The following is a 19,529-nucleotide window of genomic DNA, read 5'->3' as shown; positions in this document are numbered from 1 at the left end:
TGGTCTCGAACTCCTGGACTCAAGTGACTCACCTGCCTTGGCCTCCCAAAGTGCTGGGATTACAGGTGTGAGCCACTGCACCCAGCCCAAGATTCTCTTTTTTTAAAGAGCCTCGGCAGAATCCTAAATCTAAAGCAGCACCTCTCTTTCCTTTGTCTCACAACTTTTATTTTACCAAAGATAATCTATATAAAGGTATTTATAGGGATTAAATAGCCAAAACTTTACTGGAAAGATTTAAAGCATTCTGGTAAAGGAAAGCTTGTTTTTTTAACAAAAATTCACAACAACTCAGAGACTTCCTCTGTGTGTTTGGAAGATACTTGCCCTCAGGTACGGTATGTAGCTGAAGCATACTTACTACAAAAATTGGTAATGCCTGCTGTCCTGTATTCTTGGAGCCTCTTGATTTCCCTTCGGAGTTCAAATTCCACTGTTTTCCCCAAAAGGGATGAAGGAAAAAATTACAAAAACAAAAACATTAGTGAGCACTTTTGCTATTGAGCATTTTCATTAATTCTGCCTTATAAGACTAGGCAAGTTCATTTGGAGAATCCTACTTGTTGGTAACTTCTCATTAGAAATTTTACCCAAGAGCTGAGGAAAACCTACTCCAGCTGTCTTCCAGCTGCTGTCTCCAGAGGCAGCAGCTGGAACTGTCTTCTAGAAAACTTAGTGAAATGGTTGAATTCATTTGTCTACAAAAGTAACAATTTTTTTTTTTTTTTTTTTTTTTTGAGACAGAGTCTCGCTCTGTCACCCAGGCTGGAGTGCAATGGCACAATCTCGGCTCACTGCAACCTCCGCCTCCCGGGTTCAAGCGATTCCCCCTGCCTCAGTGTCCTGAGTAGCTGGGATTACAGGCATCCACCACCACACCCAGCTAATTTTTGTATTTTTAGTAGAGACGGGGTTTTGCCATGTTGGCCAGGCTGGTCTCGAATTCCTGACCTCAGGTGATCCACCCGCCTAGGCCTCCCAAAGTGCTGGCATTATAGGAATGAGCCACCGCGCCAGGCAAAATATAATTTTTTTATCAACCAAGTTTCCCTGCTCTAAAACTATCTTCTGTTAAAAGTTCTACAAATCATTCTAATTTGGCTGCTTTTGAAACAGAGAATGAAGGAAGAGCCTGGACAATCCATGAGGTGTAGTTCTTTGGAGTGACACATAAACCAGGGGTGTGTCCCAAACTGGGACAGGAAGTAAAGGATCAGTCACCTGGTACAAACCACACAAAGAATGCTAACCAAACAAGGTGTTTGGTGAGGACAACCAACCTGGCTCAGATAAATGTCTGCAATGCTACATAAGAAATATTTTCATGATGAGAATAGGGCTTTAGTAGAATACCTTCCCAGAACTAAACTTAGAGGCCACATACACAAATGTTATGATGAAAGGTACAGAATAAGCCAGACTCCATATTATTTTAACAATCTAGGCCTTACTGCCATACCAACATATTGTTTTTTTGTTTTGAAACAGGGTCTCACTCTGTCGCTCAGGCTGGAGTGCAGTGGTGTGATCTCAGCTCACTGCAACCTCCGCTACCCAGGTTCAAGCAATCCTCCCACCTCAGCCTCCAAAGCAGCTGAGACTACAGGTGTGCACTACCATGCCTGGCTAACTTTTGTATTTTTATAGAGATGGAGTTTTACTATGTTGCCCAGATTGGTCTCGAACTTCTCGACTCAAGCAATCCTCTCGCCTCGGCCTCCCAAAGTGCTGGGATTACAGGTGTGAGCCACCACGCCCGGCCTCATAACAACTTTTAATTTTTTATAGTGAAAAATCAAATGGTAACTAGGTAGATCTCTCACAGAAATACCACAGAAAGGCAAGAGATCGATGGAAGTACTATCTCCACAAGCTATCCATCTCTGTCCTCATTTTTAAAACTACTTTTAATACTAAAATATTTATGAACAAAATAAAATGATGTCTGGGATTTGCTTCAGAATAATCCAGTTGAGGGCAGGAGGAAAGAGTGAGTGGTAAAGATGAAACCAGACTGGCCATGTGTTGAAAACTGCTGAAGCTGGATAATGGATACACGGGAGTTTATCATATTATCATCTCTACTTCTATATATATTTGAAAGTTCCCATGATACAAAGCAGGGAGAAAAACTACTAAATTATTGTTTATCTGGGGCAATGGGGGAAGTCATTAGGGCTTTTTAACCTCTCTTCTGCCACCCCCACAGTCCCAAATTTGTCTCATGGTAATAAACGGGAACAAAGAGAGAAATATCTATTTATTTATTTATAGCACTTCACATAAAACACATCATTATCTCTCCTATTTATATAAATATACACAAACAAATACCGCTCAAGGCTCAAAAACCACCTACACGCATGGCTTTCAATGAATTTGTCATGTTCCACCGGCCCCACAATTCTTGCAAATCGCCTCATTGTTTCATACAGGTCCTGGACCTCCTTGGGATACCGCCGTTCCATTACTACAGAGAAAAAACATAAATGTGCCATGGGAAATGTAAGGATCCCTGAGTTTTCAGCATTTTTTTTTTTTTACAATTAGTAAAACGGAAGAACATTATTCATAACCTCACATGACTAACTTATCCATGACAGGAAGCAAACAGGAAAGCCAAGAATGCAAAACACTAATCATAATGACAGCACCATAGCAACTATCCCACAGGGATGTTGTTATCACTGGAGATCGTCTCCACCACTGAGCACTACTCATCTCCCACATCTACTGTCTTTTTTTTTTGAGATGGAGTCTCGCTCTGTCTCCCAGGCTGGAGTGCATTGGCGTGATCTCGGTGCACTGCAACCTCCACCTCCTGGATTCAAGCAATTCTCCTACCTCAACCTCCCAAAGTAGCTGGGATTACAGGCACCCGCCACTACGCCCATCTAATTTTTGAATTTTTAGTAAAGATGGAGTTTCACCACGTTGGCCAGGCTGGTCTTGAACTCTTGACCTCAGGTGATCCACCCACCTTGGCCTCCCAAAGTGCTGAGATTACATGCATGAGCCACCGCGCCCAGCCACCTCACTGTCTTTTTTTTTTTTTTTTTTTGAGATGGAGTCTTCCTCTGTGGCCCAGGCTGGAGTGCAGTGGTGTGATCTCAGCTCACTGCAACCTCTGCCTCCCCAGGTTCAAGCAATTTTCCTGTCTCAGCCTCCCAAGTAGCTGGGATTACAGGCATGCCGCCACGCTCGGCTAATTTTTTGTATTTTAGTAGAGACGGGGTTTCACCATGTTGGCCAAGCTGGTCTTGAACTCCTGAGCTCAGGCAGTCTACCCGCCTCAGCCTCCCAAAGTGCTAGGATTACAGGTGTGAGCCACCATGCCCAGCCACCTCACTGTCTTTTAAACTACACAGGGGCAGGAACTGCTGGCAGTAATGGACGAGACAATTAAAGGCAGATCTTACATTCTTAGGAAGAATTATGGCCAAAATTTATGGTATTAACTCCCACAGGAAAACAAAGAAGCTACAGACAAAATAATCCATCCAGAAGATTTCCCATTAGCTGAGAAAAAGTGTGATTTCTTGCATGTCCCACCTACACATCCTCAAGCAAGTGTTTTTTTCATCCTTCATATGGGTCATTTCACCTTTCTCCAAACTAAATTAACTACTACAACGTAATTTACTGCAAATGAAGTTTTATTTGACAACTGTCATGCAAATATCATGCAGAGACACCAGAGCAGCAACTCTGGGGATCACTACTGACCAAACAACTAATCCAAAGATGTATCTGCAAAGAAGATGGAGAGTAAAACTGACTAACAATAACTGGTAGATTGGGGCAGTCAGGAACTCTCCAACTGCTACTTGGGTCGTTTCAATCAGTAATTAGGTTAGTTCTATCTACTCTTGGACTAAAGATACAGACTTTCATTTATGACAGCTTTTTTTTTTCCTAGCTTACTTTTTAATTTTTTATTTTATTTGAGATGGAGTCTCGCTGTGTCGCCCAGGCTGGAGTGCAGTGGCACGATCTCGGCTCACTGCAACCTCCACCTCCCGGGTTCAAGTGATTCTCCTGCCTCAGCCTCCCGAGTAGTTGGGACTACAGGCGCGTGCCACCACACCTGGCTAATTTTTTTATTTTTTAGTAGAGACGGGGCTTCATCATGTTGACCAGGATGGTCTCGATCTCCTGACATCGTGATCCGCCTGCCTCAGCCTCCCAAAGTGCTGGGACTACAGGCGTGAGCCACTGTGCCTGGCCTTTTTATTTTTTATTTTTGAGACAGGGTATCACTCTGTTTCCCAGGCTGGAGTGCAGTGGCACAATCACAGTTCACTGTAGCCTCAACATCCCAGGCTCAAGAGATTCTCTCACCTTAGCCTCCCAAATACCTGGGACTACAGCCATATGCCACCATGCTTGGCTTTTTTATACAGAGATGGGGGTCTCCCTATGTTGCCCAGGCTGGTCTTTAACTCCTAGGGTCAAAATCATTCCTCCCACCTCAGCCTCCCAAAGTGCTGGGAGCCACCACGCCCAGACTATGACAGCTATTTAAATTAAGTCCTCTTTTTAGGTGAATCTCTTCTCTTGCAGGAGACATTTTTATCCAAAAATTCTAGAAGCTGATTTAAGTAGCAGCCATAGATCATTTAAAAAAACAAACCAACAACAACAAAAAACAAAGCAGAAGAAAATGGAGTAAAATTTTTAAATTTGAAGAAAAAAAACCCCTGCCTACCATATTAAGGTCAATCGTATACTCAGTATAATGGCAACTGAAAACCTCTGAACCACATTGCACATGCTACTTCTACACTCTCAGAAGCAACAGAGCTTCCCCTCAGCCCTCTATTTGAAAAAATATAGATAACAGAATAATGAAGCCAAACTGACCTCTATCAGTTGAAAGAAGAATTTATCTAAGAGTCAATGTCTACAAGCAGTAAAGATAAAAAATTAACTGACCTATTATGGAAAACCCGGGAATTCAGATAGAGAACCTACTACTGTGGCTACTAGAACCTGACCAATTAATCTGATCCTGAATTATTTTTGCAAATCCACAGGTCTTGATAAGGATGGGGTTCACTAAGGAATCTCATACACTGCTAGAAGAAACAGAAATTAACACAACCATCTTTTGGAAAGCAACTTGGCAGCAGGCATAAATAATTTTTAGTGGTCATAATTTTAGATGTATTAATCCCACTTCTAAAAATCTACCTTTAAAAAAATCCTAAATAGTGACAAAGCTTTATTCACAAGTTCATCATAGCATTATTTATGTCATGACTAAAAGAACTGAAAACAAGCTAAACACCTAAAGAGAGAAGTTAAGCATATAATTATATCTCTTATATGTATATATACAACATATTCAACTAATAAAGTACATATTATGTAACCTATAAAAACTGATATCCTCAAAACACTACAGTAACTTGAAAAATATATAACATAAAGTAAAAAGAGGAAATAAGGCCGGCATGGTGGCTCACACTCTGGGAGGCCAAGGTGGGCAGATTGCTTGAGTCCAAGGAGCTTAAGACCGGCCTTGACAACATGGTGGCACATGCCTATAATCCCAGCTACTTGGGAGGCTGAGGTGGTAGAATCACCTGAGCCTGGGAGGTGGAGACTGCAGTGAGCTGAGCCACTGCACTCCAGCCTGGACAACTGGAGTGAGGCCCTGTCTCAAAAAATAAATAAATAATAAGGGACCTAAAATGTAACATACTTATGATCATGGCTACATTTTCAAAAAATAATATAGATTTTCTGTTGCCCAGGCTGGAGTGCAGTAACATGATTATAGCTCACTGCAGCCTTGAACTCCTGGGCTCAAGCGATCCACTGCCTCAGCCTCCCAAGTAGCTGGGATTATAGGCGCAAGCCACCATGCCTGGCTAGATATTTATTTAGACTAAAAAGACACTTAACCTTGTTGACTGAACCCTACGATGCTATGTATTATTAAATAAATACCCCTACAAGAATCTATCAATTGGGATATGTTTTACAATAACCATTAGGTTATTGTACAAACCTAACCATTAGGTTATTCTTTACAAAAAAAGAATATTATGACACACAACTATTACAAATATTTTAATACAAACATCGTGATTGTTATTATGACATCATCCTTCTTAGTTGTGGAAGCCTCTATGTTGTGGAAGAAGAAAAAGTACAGGGACTTTTTCTGCCCTGCTTAGGTATCTCTGATATTTAAAATAATAAAGGCCAGGCACGATAGCTCGAGCCTGTAATAAGGAGGCTGAAGTGGGAGGATCACTTGCACCAGGAGTTCAAGGCTGCAGCAAGATACCATCACGCCACTGCACTCCATCCTGGGCAATAGTGCAAGACCCTGTCTCTTAAAAAACAACAACAAAAAACCACAGTAAGGTCAAAGGTGGCATTTATTTTAAAAATCACTATATGTATTTTTATCACCGTCATATAATATTAAATATCATTTATTTTGTCTGTCTACAACCATCCAAAATAAAGATCACTTTCTGTTATTTATCTAAAGTATTTTTACAACCTGAAGATTAAGGTTATGTTATGCTTAACACATACTTGCAAAACATGACTCTATCCAGAAAATTATTCATTAATATTCACACTGTAATTACTATACAAATTTTAAAAAAAATTTTAATACAAGTTTTGTTGACTACAAATTAATACATTTATTTCTTAGCTTGTTTATTTATTTATTTTTGAGACCAAGTCTTGCTCTGTCACCCAGGCTGGAGTGCACTGGCGTGATCTCGGCTCACTGCAACCTTCACCTCCTGGGTTCAAGTGATCCTCCTGCCTCAGCCTCCCAAGTAGCTGGGATTGCAGGTGTATGCCACCACGCCTGGCTAATTTTTTTTTTTGTATTTTTAGTAGAGATGGGGTTTCACCATGTTAGCCAGGATGGTCTTGATCTCCTGACCTCGTGATCCACCCACCTCAGCCTCCCAAAGTGCTGGGATTACAGGCAAGAGCCACCGCGCCTGGCCCCAAATTAATACTTTTAAACTCTCACTATGGATCAGAATTGCCCTGAAGACTTTTTAAAATGCAGATGCTGTGCCTCCAACTCTACAGATTCTTACTTAATTAGTCTGGGGTGACAGCCAGGCTAATATGCAACTTGGATTAAGAACTACAATACATGATTTATTTAAAATTATTCAATAATATTGGAAAAAAATTGTAAAATAAAGAAAACTGCTAATACTTACATTGAAACTTTCTAAGGTTGATTAATCCATGGTCTCTTATAATTCTAGAATGAAAAGCCACAATAATTTGTGCATTAGAATTATTTTCACATTTACTAATGCTTTACACATAGAGCTGTCATCAGACATCTTAAACATGCTGAGGTGGAATACAATACAGAGGTCCAAAGAAGTCGCTCTCACAAACTTCTGCAGGTCAGTGAATCACTAACACAATTTTAGACTCTCAGGCAACACAGGTTTTTCCTCTTGTTGGGCATAGTAGACTGTCTATGACTATTTGCTGAACAAATGAATGAATCAATAACCACTCACAAATGCTGAAAAACATGTGTCTGTCACTTAAGATGAAACTGAAAAGAATCTCTGTCCATGTCATAAAGTTAATGTATTCAGCTTGTGGAAATAATTGAGAACAGCCATTTTAGAGAAATCTGCTAAAGGGCACCATGATCACATATTCAACATTTACAACTGTGCATTCACACAACACTGGCGGTACTAGAAATAAATATTGTGCAAACAAAGGGCATTATAAAACAAAAGATTTGATAGCAACATCAACAACTGAGTTCTACAGTACTCTCTAGCTCGAATTGCGTGTTTTAAGCAAAAGAGAATTTAAACCAGGCAAAGTATGTGTCTTGAATCTGATTTATACCAGAGGTATTCATAACTAGCAATGAAGCTTCTCATAGGAGCAACTGGGTATGCTTCTTCAGCATTTCATGGAAGCTAACTCCAGACGTGCAGAAAGTAAGTTTTACTTTAGATCAGGAGTTTCCAAACCCTGGGCCATGGACCAGTTAGGAACCACGCTGCACAGCAGGTGAGCAGCTTTACTGCCTGAGCTCTGCCTCCTGTCAGAGGAGCGGCAGCATTAGATTCTCATAGGAGCGCGATCCCTATTGTGAACTGCTCACGTGAAGGATCTAGGATGTGTGCTCCTTATGAGAATCTAACCAATACCTGATGATCTGAGGTGGAAGAGTTTCATCCCAAAACCATTCCTGCCCCTAGCCATCCATGGAAAAACTGTCTTCCATGAAACCACTCCCTGATGCCAAAAAGGTTGAGGACTGCTGCTTTAGATCACGTCTTAGTTCCTCCAGAGTGAATCTCAAGTCCCTTTTTTTTCTTTTACTTTTAGAGATGGGGTTTTCCTATGTTGCCCAGACTGGGCTTGAATTCCTGGGCTCAAGTCATCCTCTCACCTTAGCCTCGCAAATAGCTAGGACTAGAGGTTCATGCTACCACACCTGGCTTCTCTCCTTTTTATTGCTGAGATATCACTGTGTCTACAGTTAGTAACACCACAGTAAATACATACCTACACATATATACACACACACATGCATACTTATACCCTCTGCATACTCTTCTCTGAAACCAACAGGGGGTCTGAGATCCATAATTTCTAAGTCTGAATGTATACTTTTTGATATGTTGCAAAGACAGGAATAACCAGTATGCCTGCAACTTGTTCAGAATTCCTTTGAAATCCTTTTAGATGAAAGACTTCTCATTAAAAAATGAACAGTTAGAATGAGACCATTAAAAAAGCACAATAGGGCTGGGGGCAGTGGCTCATGCCTGTAATCCCAGCATTTGGGAGGCTGAGGTGGGCGGATCACCTGAGGCCAGGAGTTTGAGACCAGCCTGGCCAACATGGCGAAACTGTGTCTCTACTAAAAATAAAAAATTAGCCAGGCATGATGGCACATGCCTGTAGTCCCAGCTACTTGGGAGGCTGAGGCACGTTAATTGCTTGAACTCAGGAGGCAGACGCTACAGTGAGCTGAGATCATGCCATTACACTCCAGCCTGGGTGACAGAGCAAGACTGTCTCAAAAATAATAATAATAAAATAAAAAATAAAATAAAAAAGCCTAACAGGCCGAGTGCAGTGGCTCACACCTGTAATTCCAGCACTCTGGGAGGCCAAGGCAGTAGGATGCCTTGAGTCTAGGAGTTCAGGACCAGACCAGGCAACATTGTGAGACCCCGTCCCAAAAAAAAAAAAAAAAGTTTTTTTTTTTTGTTTTTTGTTTTTTGAGATGGAGTCTCACCCTGTCGCCCAGGCTGGAGTGCAGTGGTGTGATCTTGGCTCACTGCAACCTCCGCCTCCCAGGTTCAAGCAATTCTCCTGCCTCAGCCTCCCGAGTAGCTTGGACTACAGGCGTGCACCACCACCCCCAGCTAATTTTTGTATTTTTAGTAAAGACGGGGTTTCACCATGTTGGCCAGGCTGGTCTTGAACTCCTGACCTCAGGTGATCCACCAGCCTCGGCCTCCCAAAGTGCTGGGATTACAGGTGTGAGCCACCATGCCTGGCCTAAAAAAAGAAAAAGGTTTTAAAATTAGCCAAGTGTGGTGGTGCACACCTGTAGTCCTAACTACTTGGGAGGCCGAGGTGGGAGGGCTGTTTGAGCCCAGGAGTTGGAGACTGCAGTGAGCCATGATAGTGCCGCTGCACTCCAGCCTGGGTGACAGAGTTAAGTGTGAGACTCTGTCTCTTATTTAACAACAACAACAAAAAAAGGTTGAACACGGTGGCTCACGCCTGTAATCCCAGCACTTTGGGAGGCAGAGGGGGGATGGATCACTTAAGGTGGGGAGTTCGAGACCAGCCTGGACAACATGGCAAAACTCCATCTCTATTAAAAATGCAAAAATTAGCCAGGCGTGGTGGTGCACACCTATAGTCCCAGCCACTTGGGAGGCTGAGGCAGGAGAATCACATGAACCCAGGAGGCAGAGCTTGCAGTGAGCTGAGATCACACCACTGCACTCCAGCCTGGGTGACAGAATGAGACTCCATCTCAAAAAAAAAAAAAAAAGAGAGAGAGAAAAGCAAAGAATGATTGACAAATATTAAAAAAAAAAGAGTGTAACAATAATGTCTTGATGCCTTTATTTTATCTTGTTCTTTTACTTCAAAGAGCTTAAAACAGTGTACCCATATTATTCATTGTCCATCATAACATCAATAAAGGATAAGGACAGAGGATATAAAAATAACACAGGAATTACTATCCTCAATTGAGAGAAGGAAAAATTGAGGTCTAATGAGGGTAAGAGTCTTCTCCAAGGTCAAAAGATGAGTCACAAGTGGAGCATTCTCTCATGGACTATATGTGGTCAATCACTCAAAGCTGAGGCCAGGCACAGTGCCTCATGCCTGCAATCCTAACACTTTGGGAACCGAGGAGGGAGGATCACTTAAGTCCAGGAGTTTGAGACCAGCCTGGCCAACATAGCAAACCCCATATCTACAAAAAATACAAAAAATTAGCCAGGCATGGTGGCGCACTGCTGTAGTCCCATATGCTCAGGAGGCTGAGGTGGGAGAATCGATTGAGCCTGAGAGGTTGAGGCTGCAGTGAGCCATGATTGTGCTGCTGCTCTACAGCCTGGGCAACAGTGAGACCCTGTCTCTCTCACAGACACACACACACACACACACACACACACACACACACAACAATAATCCAAAGCTGAAAGGAGGCCAGGATGGTTTTTTATACTTACTTTTTTCGTCTTTGTCTCTCCTTTAACCTGGAATGATAGATATCTACCACAGCCATCTTCAGAGCTACAAATAAATTCATACATATACTATATATACACATCATATATATATTATATAATATAAATAAATAAAACCAAGACAAAAATAAATCTTTTACCCAAACTTTGAACCTCATATTGCTAATTACTCCACACTCACTAGTCTAGAAAACATAAAAATATTCCAGCATAATGAATTTCTCTATCAGTAAGTAAAGTTATTTTTCCCGTATTTATATATCTTACGGCATTACTCAGATTATAATTTCTGCTTTCTGCAGTCAGAAAAATGAATAAGATCATGTCCTTTGCCAGGACACGAATGGAGCTAGAGGCCATTATCCTTAGCAAACTAACACAGGAACAGAAAACCAAATACCACATGTTCTCACTTATAAGCGGGAGCTAAATGATGAGAACACATGGACACATAGAGGGGAACAACACACACTAGGGCCTATCAGAGGGTGGAGGGTGGGAGGAGGGAGAGGATCAGGAAAAATAACTAATGGGTACTAGGCTTAATACCTGGATGATGCAATAATCTGTATAACAAACCCTATGACACAAGTTTACCTATCCAATATACCTGCATATGTACTCCTGAATTTAAAATAAAAGTCAAAAAAATTCTTCTATTAAATACTTTATTTGGACATTGTTATGTATCTATTACTATATATAGTGAATATCTGATCTTTGGTAATACATGGGCTAGAAACTGCATCAGAGTACTCATAAGAATGAATATTGGGCTGGGCGTGGTGGTTCACACCTGTAATCCCAGCACTTTGGGAGGCTGAGACAGGCAAATCACCTGAGGTCAGGAGTTCAAGACCAGCCTGGCCAACATGGTGAAACCCTATCTCTATAAAAATACAAAAATTAGCCAGGCATGATAGCAGTTGCCTGTAATCCCAGCTACTTGGGAGGCTGAGGTGGGAGAATCGCTCAAAGCCAGGAGGTGAGGTTGCAGTGAGCCGAGATCATGCCACTACACTCCAGCCTGGGGCAACAGAGCGAGACTCGTCTCAAAAAAAAAGAATTGGCCGGGTGCGGTGGCTCACGCTTGTAATCCCAGCACTTTGGGAGGCCGAGGCGGGCGGATCACGAGGTCAGGAGATCGAGACCACGGTGAAACCCCGTCTCTACTAAAAATACAAAAAAATCAGCCGGGCCTGGTGATGGGTGCCTGTAGTCCCAGCTACTCAGAGAAGCTGAGGCAGGAGAATGGCGTGAACCCAGGAGGCGGAGCTTGCAATGAGCCCAGATTGCGCCACTGCACTCCAGCCTGGGCGACAGAGCGAGACTCCATCTCAAAAAAAAAAAAAAAAAAATTAATGTTGGTCCGGCGCAGTGGCTCACACCTGTAATCCCAGCACTTTGTAAGACTGAAGTGGATGGATCACTTGAGGTCAGGGGTTCAAGATCAGCCTGGCCAATATGGTGAAACCCAGTCTTTACTAAAAATACAAATATTGGCTGGGTGTGGTGGCAAGTGCCTGTAGTCCCAGCTACTTGGGAGGCTGAGGCAGGAGAATCCCTTGAACCTGGGAAGCAGAGGTTACAGTGAGCCAAGATGGCGCCACTACATTCCAGCCGGGGCGTTGCTGCGAGACTCCGTCTCAAAAAAAAAAGAATATTGATCGTGGTCATAACTGCACAGGAGTAAGAGACAACGTCAAGGCAAGACAAATGTGAATAAAGGTACAGTGTAGACATTTTCCCCGAGTAGGAGTTTTCAGTTGGGGAGCAGCAACTGTTTAGAGTGTAGAGTTTTGCATTCTGTAGTGGAAAGTTCCATCAAGTACCCTAACCAGTGTAAAAGCCTTGTTTGGTTTCCCAGGACCCAGTCCTTTCCTGGCTTTAGTCTCATGTTAAAGACACAGGGAATAAGGAGGAAAGAGGCTGTAAATAGTAAAAGTTTTAATCAGTGTAATAGTTCTGGTTCTTTCTTTCCCTAGCCACTCTTTCCATCTTCAGAGTTCCGAAGGTTCTGTTCTAATTTCTTTTTAACCCCTCACCTTAGTCCTACAAATTCCTCTACTTCTATGGGTCCAAGTACCATCAAAATGCATAATTTCAAACTCGACATCTATTTTAAGCTTCATGTGCTACTGGATATCATTACTCACACGCCCTTCAGTTGCAAACTTATATTCTACCCCTTTCCTATCTTCTAAAACTCCTATATTGGATAACTGCATCACAGTAAAGATAGCTGTCCAAGACAGAACTCAATCTGGATTCTTCCTCCTTCTCCTCCAGTCGATGAGTCTTAGCGACACTGCACTTAACACTTACATCTCTCAAATTCATCCCTTCATCCCTAATCCTATTCCCTAGCTCAGGCATCTTGTCTCTCCTGTCATCTTCATGCTATCTTGTAGGAGAGGCATCATTACTTACTGACTCCATTCTTGCCTTACTCTAACTCATCCCTTCCAAATGGTACTTGAGAAATATTTTAAAGCACAATGTAATGGTGTAATTCCCTTGCTTATCATTCTTCAGTGGCTTCCCATCCACATACAGTTCAAACTCTTGCATGTTACACAAGACTATTTACTGTCTTGATTTTGCTTACCTTTCCACTCATTTCTTTTTCTGAGATGGAGTCTCACTCTGTTGCCCAGGCTGGAGTGCAAGGGCACTTGGCTCACTGCAACCTCTGCCTCCCGGGTTCAAGGGATTCTCCTGCCTCAGCCTCCCAAGTAGCTGGGATTACAGGTGTGCGCCACCATGCCTGGCTAATTTTGTATTTTTAGTAGAGACAGGGTTTCGCCATATTGGCCAGGCTGGGGGAACCCCTGACCTCAAGTAATCCACCCACTTCAGCCTCCTGAAGTGCTGGAATTACAGGTGTGAGCTACTGCACCCGGCCCCATTCTTGTTTCCTATCACTCCCACATATGCCCTATACACCATGCATACAAAACAAATGGCCCAAGATCACACAGCTGTTAAGTACAGAGCAGGGATCCAAACCTAAGCAGTATGGTTCCAGAGTATTAAGTAGGAAAAACACTGAAATTGTCTAAATGTTTACTTTCTCTGTGTTCATGCTATATTCTAAATCTGCCTTAATTGAAAATTAAATGTGTATTTTAAAAAAACCTCGTAAGCGGCCAGGCGCAGTGGCTCATGCCTGTGATCCTAGCACTTTGGGAGGCCGAGGCGGGTGGGTCACGAGGTCAGGAGCTCCAGACCATCCTGGCTAACATGGTGAAACCCCATCTCTACTAAAAATATAAAAAATTAGCTGGGCACGGTGGCAGGCGCCTGTAGTCCCAGCTACTCGGGAGGCTGAGGCAGGAGAATGGCCTGAACCCGGGAGGCAGAGCTTGCAGTGAACCAAGATCACGCTACTGCACTCCAGCCTGGGTGACAGAGTGAGACTCCGTCTCAAAAAAAAAAAAAAATTCAGAAGCAAAAAACTCCCACAGTTTTTTTTTTTTATAACCAGAAGACCTCTAGGGTTAAGAAATGAATGCCAGATAGTAACAACGCTAGAAGAAAATATGAGTAATGCAAAACTTGGCACTATGCTACATTAAACCTTTCTTCTCACTTATGGATCCTGAAAGCATCTTGAGATGGAATGATTGCAATAGAATCTGAAATTTTCTTAATAACTTATCAATTAAGCTTTGTGTAAGTTGAGAGTTTGGTGTTTTTTTGTTTTAATTACTGAATGTATTTGTGGAAGAGGCTCTATAGCACAATATAACCTGCCATGTGTCCTCTGAAAAACTAAAATACATTATTCAAATGTTAGGTAATATAATTTATATTTTTTTAGAATCCAATCTTTAAGAATCTGATCTGCCAACTTGGTGTTTTGAACCAACTCAGGGAGCTGACACTTTCACAGGCTTCACAATCTTTTGTGTGGATGTTGCCTTAGCAGTAGCCATTGAGGTCTTTTTAGATGCTAGCTTAGCCTTTTTTGCTTCCTTGGTAGCCCTGCTAGCTTTTCATTGAACCTTTTTAACTTCATGTTTCTCATTCCTCTTGGCCACTATATTAGCAAGAGATGCATCAGTAGTGGTCCTCTGGAATCTGACTGCTCAGCAGGTTCTTTTCTTTCTAATTTCTTCCAAGTGTCCCTTTTTTATGCTTTCTTCTGTAGAGGACCAGTTTATCTGCTGCGGATTCCTTAGAAAGGAATGCCCTTGGCCAGGCACAGTGGCTCACGCCCATTTAATCCCAGCACTTTGGGAGGCCGAGGCAGGTGGATCATGAGGTCAGGAGTTCAAGACCAGCCTGGCCAAGACGGTGAAACTCCATCTCTATTAAAAATACAAAATTTAGCCGGATGTGGTGGCAGGTACCTGTAATCCCAGCTACTCAGGAGGCTGAGGCAGAGAATTGCTTGAACCTGGGAGGTGGAGATGGCAGTGAGCCGAGATCATGCCACTGCACTCCAGCCTGGGTGACAGAGCAAGATTCCAAAAAAAAAAAAAAAAAAAAGAAAGGAATGCCCTCGCATTTTGCACTAGAACTGGAAAACTTCCCATCAGTCCTGGCATAGCGCCTCTTGTGTCTGGGGTAGATCTTGTACCTGCTGAAACTGCATAGCTCAACTTTCAGGGCAGAAGCTCCAGAGGCTCAATGTTAGGTAATTTCTAATAACATATCAACCTTTGTAACAAAGAATTTGGCTACATATTAGAATTTCTTTCATCCAGGCGCGGTGGCTCACGCCTGTAATCCCAGCACTTTGGGAGGCTGAGGCAAGTGGATCACCTGAGGTCAGGAGTTCAAGACCAGCCTGGCCAACACGGCGAAACCCTGTCTCTACTAAAAAATACAAAAATTAGCTGGGTGTGGTAGCGGGCACCTGTAATCCCAGCTACTCAGGGGGCTGAGGCAGGAGAATCTCTTGAACCCAGGAGGCAGAGGTTGCAGTGAGCCGAGATCACACCACTGCACTCCAGTCTGGGCAACAAGAGTAAAACCCTATCTCAAAAAAAAAAAAAAAAAGAATCAGTTATTTCAAGATACTAAGCTTCAATCCAAAATAGAGCCTAGAGCCTCTGGAATGCTGATTAACTCTGAAGAGTAACACAATCTCATTCCTCATCCAAAGAAAGTGAGATCCAAGTTCCAGTTTAGCCCATGAGGGCAATGAGTCAACACATTATTTACATGTTCTACTACAATAAGTTTTAAACTGTATGTTCAAATAAAATCTTATTTGGAACAGATAAGTCAAATCTGCTCTAGCTGAACCCCTTCTGCCTGTTCTAGCTCCAGCTGCCTTTCCCAGAAGTAGTCCCTGAAGGTGCCTCCATGGAACAACTGGAAGCCACACTTCTGCTGGATGTAGATGTTAGGGCAGAAAAAAAGTGGGACCAATCAAGTAAAAGAACAGAATATAATAGCTCATTAGAATCAACAATTTATTTTATTACATGAAAGCAAACAAAAATTGAGCAAGGTACAATGCTGATGCACTGTTAATAACCCTGATAAGATAATAGAGATAAATTCTGATACCACATACTGACTCATTACTGTGCATCTCACTGCTACCTGCCCTTAAGATACTCTTTTTCTTTTCTCTCTCTCTCTCTCTCTCTCTCTACATGTTCTCATCTGAAGGATATTCTTAGACTGGAAAGTTCAATACCAAAATCTTACATGCTGGGCTATGAGCAGATGTCCTATATATATGTATGTAACTTCAATCACTGGGAGATGTTCAGGAGTACTTTATCCAGGTCATTCTCCCTTGGGTCTGAGATAAAAATAACCTAAGCCCTATCTGGATAATCTGAAGAAGTGAGGAAATGCAGTATTTTTAAAAGTTTAGGGTAAAAAAGAAAAATTAACTACCACGGATTATTTTTGTTCATTTCTAACAAGTTCAAATATTTAAACATTGGTTTACTTTTCCTTATCCTGCCCACAAACTAAAAATAATTCAATACTGTCAGGTCCAAGATTTAAGGCAATAGTTTTCAAACTCTTTTTTTTAGGTAGCAGAACTCTTTCTACAAATGAAATATTTCTTCATTTATAGGGTTATTACACATAAAAGTTCAGATATCATAGAATGCCTATACCTGTCACTGTTTTATAACACAGTTGCTGTGGAATGATGGGCTTTAGAATGTTATGCTGGTGGAGATGCACTTTACAAGCCTATGTGGTAGAAGTGGTGGGTAGAAACAAGGATAGGAAGTGCCTCTGACATACAGTATAACCAAATACAAGTTTTATAGTGGACTCTATCTCTTAAGAGAAAGGAAGGATTAGGAAGTCAACAGTTCAAGGCAGAAAGGGAAACAAATACAATAATGATAGCTAAAACACACTGAGTACTTACCATATTTCAGGATCTTTTTTTTTTGAGATGGAGTCTCGCTCTGTCTCCCAGGCTGGAGTGCAGTGGCATGATCTCAGCTCACTGCAACCTCCACCTCCCAGGTTCAAGCCATTCTCCTGCCTCAGCCTCCCAGGTAACTGGGATTACAGGTGCATGCCACCATACCCAGCTAATTTTTGTATTTTTAGTAGAGACCGGGTTTGGCACGTTGGCCAGGCTGGTCTGCAACTCCTGACCTCAAGTGATCCACCGCCTTGGCCTCCCAAAGTGCTGGGAATACAGGTGTGGCCATCGCGCCTGGCCATATTTCAAGATCTTTATAAGCCTTATCTCATTTACCTACTCAATAAGATGAATTTAATAGGAAAGAAAATGTCTTGAAGAGCCAGTAAAATTACTGCTAATTTTAACAAAACATTTTTGTGATTTTTTATTTTTGAGACGGTTTCGCTCTTGTCACCCAGGCTGGAGTGCAACAGCGCAGTCTTGGCTCACTGCAACCTCTGTCTCCCAGGCTCAAGCAATTCTCCTGCCCCTGCCTCCCAAGTAGCTGGGATTACAGGTGCCCACCACCACATCCGGCTAATTTTTGTATTTTTAGTAGAGACGGGGTTTCACTGTGTTGGCCAGGCTGATCTCAAACTCCTGACCTCAGGTGATCTGCCCATCTTAGCCTCCCAAAGTGCTGGGATTACAGGCATGAGTCACTGCGCCAGGCCCTTTCTGTGATTTTTGTAAGACACAACATGCCATGTTGTTTCCTGAGATTTGTGTGGGAGTGATTTAATTTTTAAAAAAGGCCGGGCATGGTGGCTCACACCTGTAATCCCAGCACTTTGAGAAACCGAGGTGGGCAGATGGCTTGAGCTTAGGAGTTCGAGACCAGCCTGGGCAACATAATGAAGCCCTGTCTCTACAAAAATGTACCAAAAAATTAGCCAGACATGGTGGTATGTGCCTGTAGTCCCAGCTACTTGGAAGCTGAGGTGGGAGGATCGCTACAGCCTGGGAGGCAGAGGCTGCAGTGAGCTAAGATTGCACCACTGCACTCCAACCTGGGCTACAGAGGGCGTCTCAAAAAAAAAAAAAAAAAAAAAAAGCCAAAAAACAAAAAAACCTGTAATCCCAGACTTTGGGAGGCTGAGGTGGGAGGATCACTTGAGGCCAGGAGTTTTGAGACCAGCCTAGACAACACATTGAGATTCTGTCTCTACAAAAAATTTTTTCATAAATTAGCCAAGTGTGGTGGCGTGTGCCTGTTGTCCTAGCTACTTGCGAGGCTAAGGCGGGAGGATCATTTGAGCCCAGGAATTCAAAGCTACAGTGAGCTAAAGATTGTACCACTGCATTCCATCCTGGGCAACAGAAGGAGACTCTGTTTCTTAAAAAAAAAAAAAAAAAAAGCCTCTAAATAAATACTGCTGATAATTGGTACTACAGTTTGATCATTTCAGTAGTTTAAACTTGTACAACTGGCTCTGGAGAACAAAAGGAAGAAAAGAAACACATAGCAGCAAATGGGAAGAGAACTGGAATTCTCCCAGATAAAAATTCATATTTGAAGCTATCTCTGAGCATACTCAGCGGCAACTGAATACAAGATCTTAACTGTATGAATAACCTAGGGAAGACCACAGCACAGCAGGCAGAACAGAAATGAGAAGGCAGAATCTACAAGAATGAGAATCACTTGTTCACAGTCTACTTAAAGCGGCTGGAAACTGCAGTATAAGCTAGCAAACAGAGAACCAGAGATCATCAAAAATAAACAAACAAACCAAAATCACCTGTTATTTGTCCATTGATACAAGGCCCCTGAAATCTCAGCTTTGGGGGAAGCAAAGTCTCCCTGTGATTACACTGGAGAATGATAAAGTTTCCAAACGGCTAGCCTTAAAATATTTCAAGTGGGCAGAAGTCAGAGGCAGCTCCTTCCCACTGCAATGTATTTCTAACATTGTTCAAAATAGCTAACAACATGTTTCTGTTTTCTTGACAGAAGGCACTTACTGCTTGCTTGGCAAGAAAACCAACTCAGAGGCCTTAACTGCAGGGAGGCCAATCAAAATCCCTACTGCAACCAAACAAGTAGAAACCTGTGACACAGGTATTCCCTAGAAGCAACACTTTTTAAAAGTCATTTCCCCCCAAGCTTTTGGCCAAGATGCACACAAATAATTTTGTGAAGGGAAGATCATGTGATCTAATGGCTAAAGTCAGCAACCAGGAAGCATTAGGCCAAGCTTATCCAACCTGTGGCTCGTGAGTCACATGCAGCCCAGGACGGCTTTGAATGCAGCCCAATACAAATTCGTAAACTTTCTTAAGACATTATGAGTTTGTTTGTTTTTTATTCCTTAGCTCATCAGCTATCGTTAATGTATTTTATGTGTGGCCCAGGACACTTCTTCCAA

The 19,529-nt window shown here is 42.3% G+C and overlaps 1 protein-coding gene across 6 annotated transcripts in view; it reads right to left on the bottom strand.

The window, feature by feature from the left end:
* Window positions 1-19,529, bottom strand: part of TADA2A (transcriptional adaptor 2A) — a 73,693-nt gene that overhangs the window by 9,322 nt on the left and 44,842 nt on the right. For all 6 annotated transcript variants that reach the window (XM_058445277.1, XM_032163079.2, XM_058445276.1 and 3 more), the window contains 4 exons: window positions 10,743-10,806; window positions 7,212-7,255; window positions 2,360-2,470; window positions 362-433 (listed from right to left, as the gene is read on the bottom strand). In XM_058445277.1, the coding sequence (XP_058301260.1) occupies window positions 362-433; window positions 2,360-2,470; window positions 7,212-7,255; window positions 10,743-10,806 (291 nt within the window). The remainder of the gene's footprint in view (window positions 1-361; window positions 434-2,359; window positions 2,471-7,211; window positions 7,256-10,742; window positions 10,807-19,529) is intronic.

This window comes from Hylobates moloch, unplaced genomic scaffold, assembly GCF_009828535.3.
Source record: "Hylobates moloch isolate HMO894 unplaced genomic scaffold, HMol_V3 SCAFFOLD_10, whole genome shotgun sequence".
Lineage (NCBI taxonomy): Eukaryota > Metazoa > Chordata > Mammalia > Primates > Hylobatidae > Hylobates > Hylobates moloch.
The sequence above is the reverse complement of the archived record's forward strand: the minus strand, read 5'-3'. Positions and strand labels throughout refer to the sequence as shown.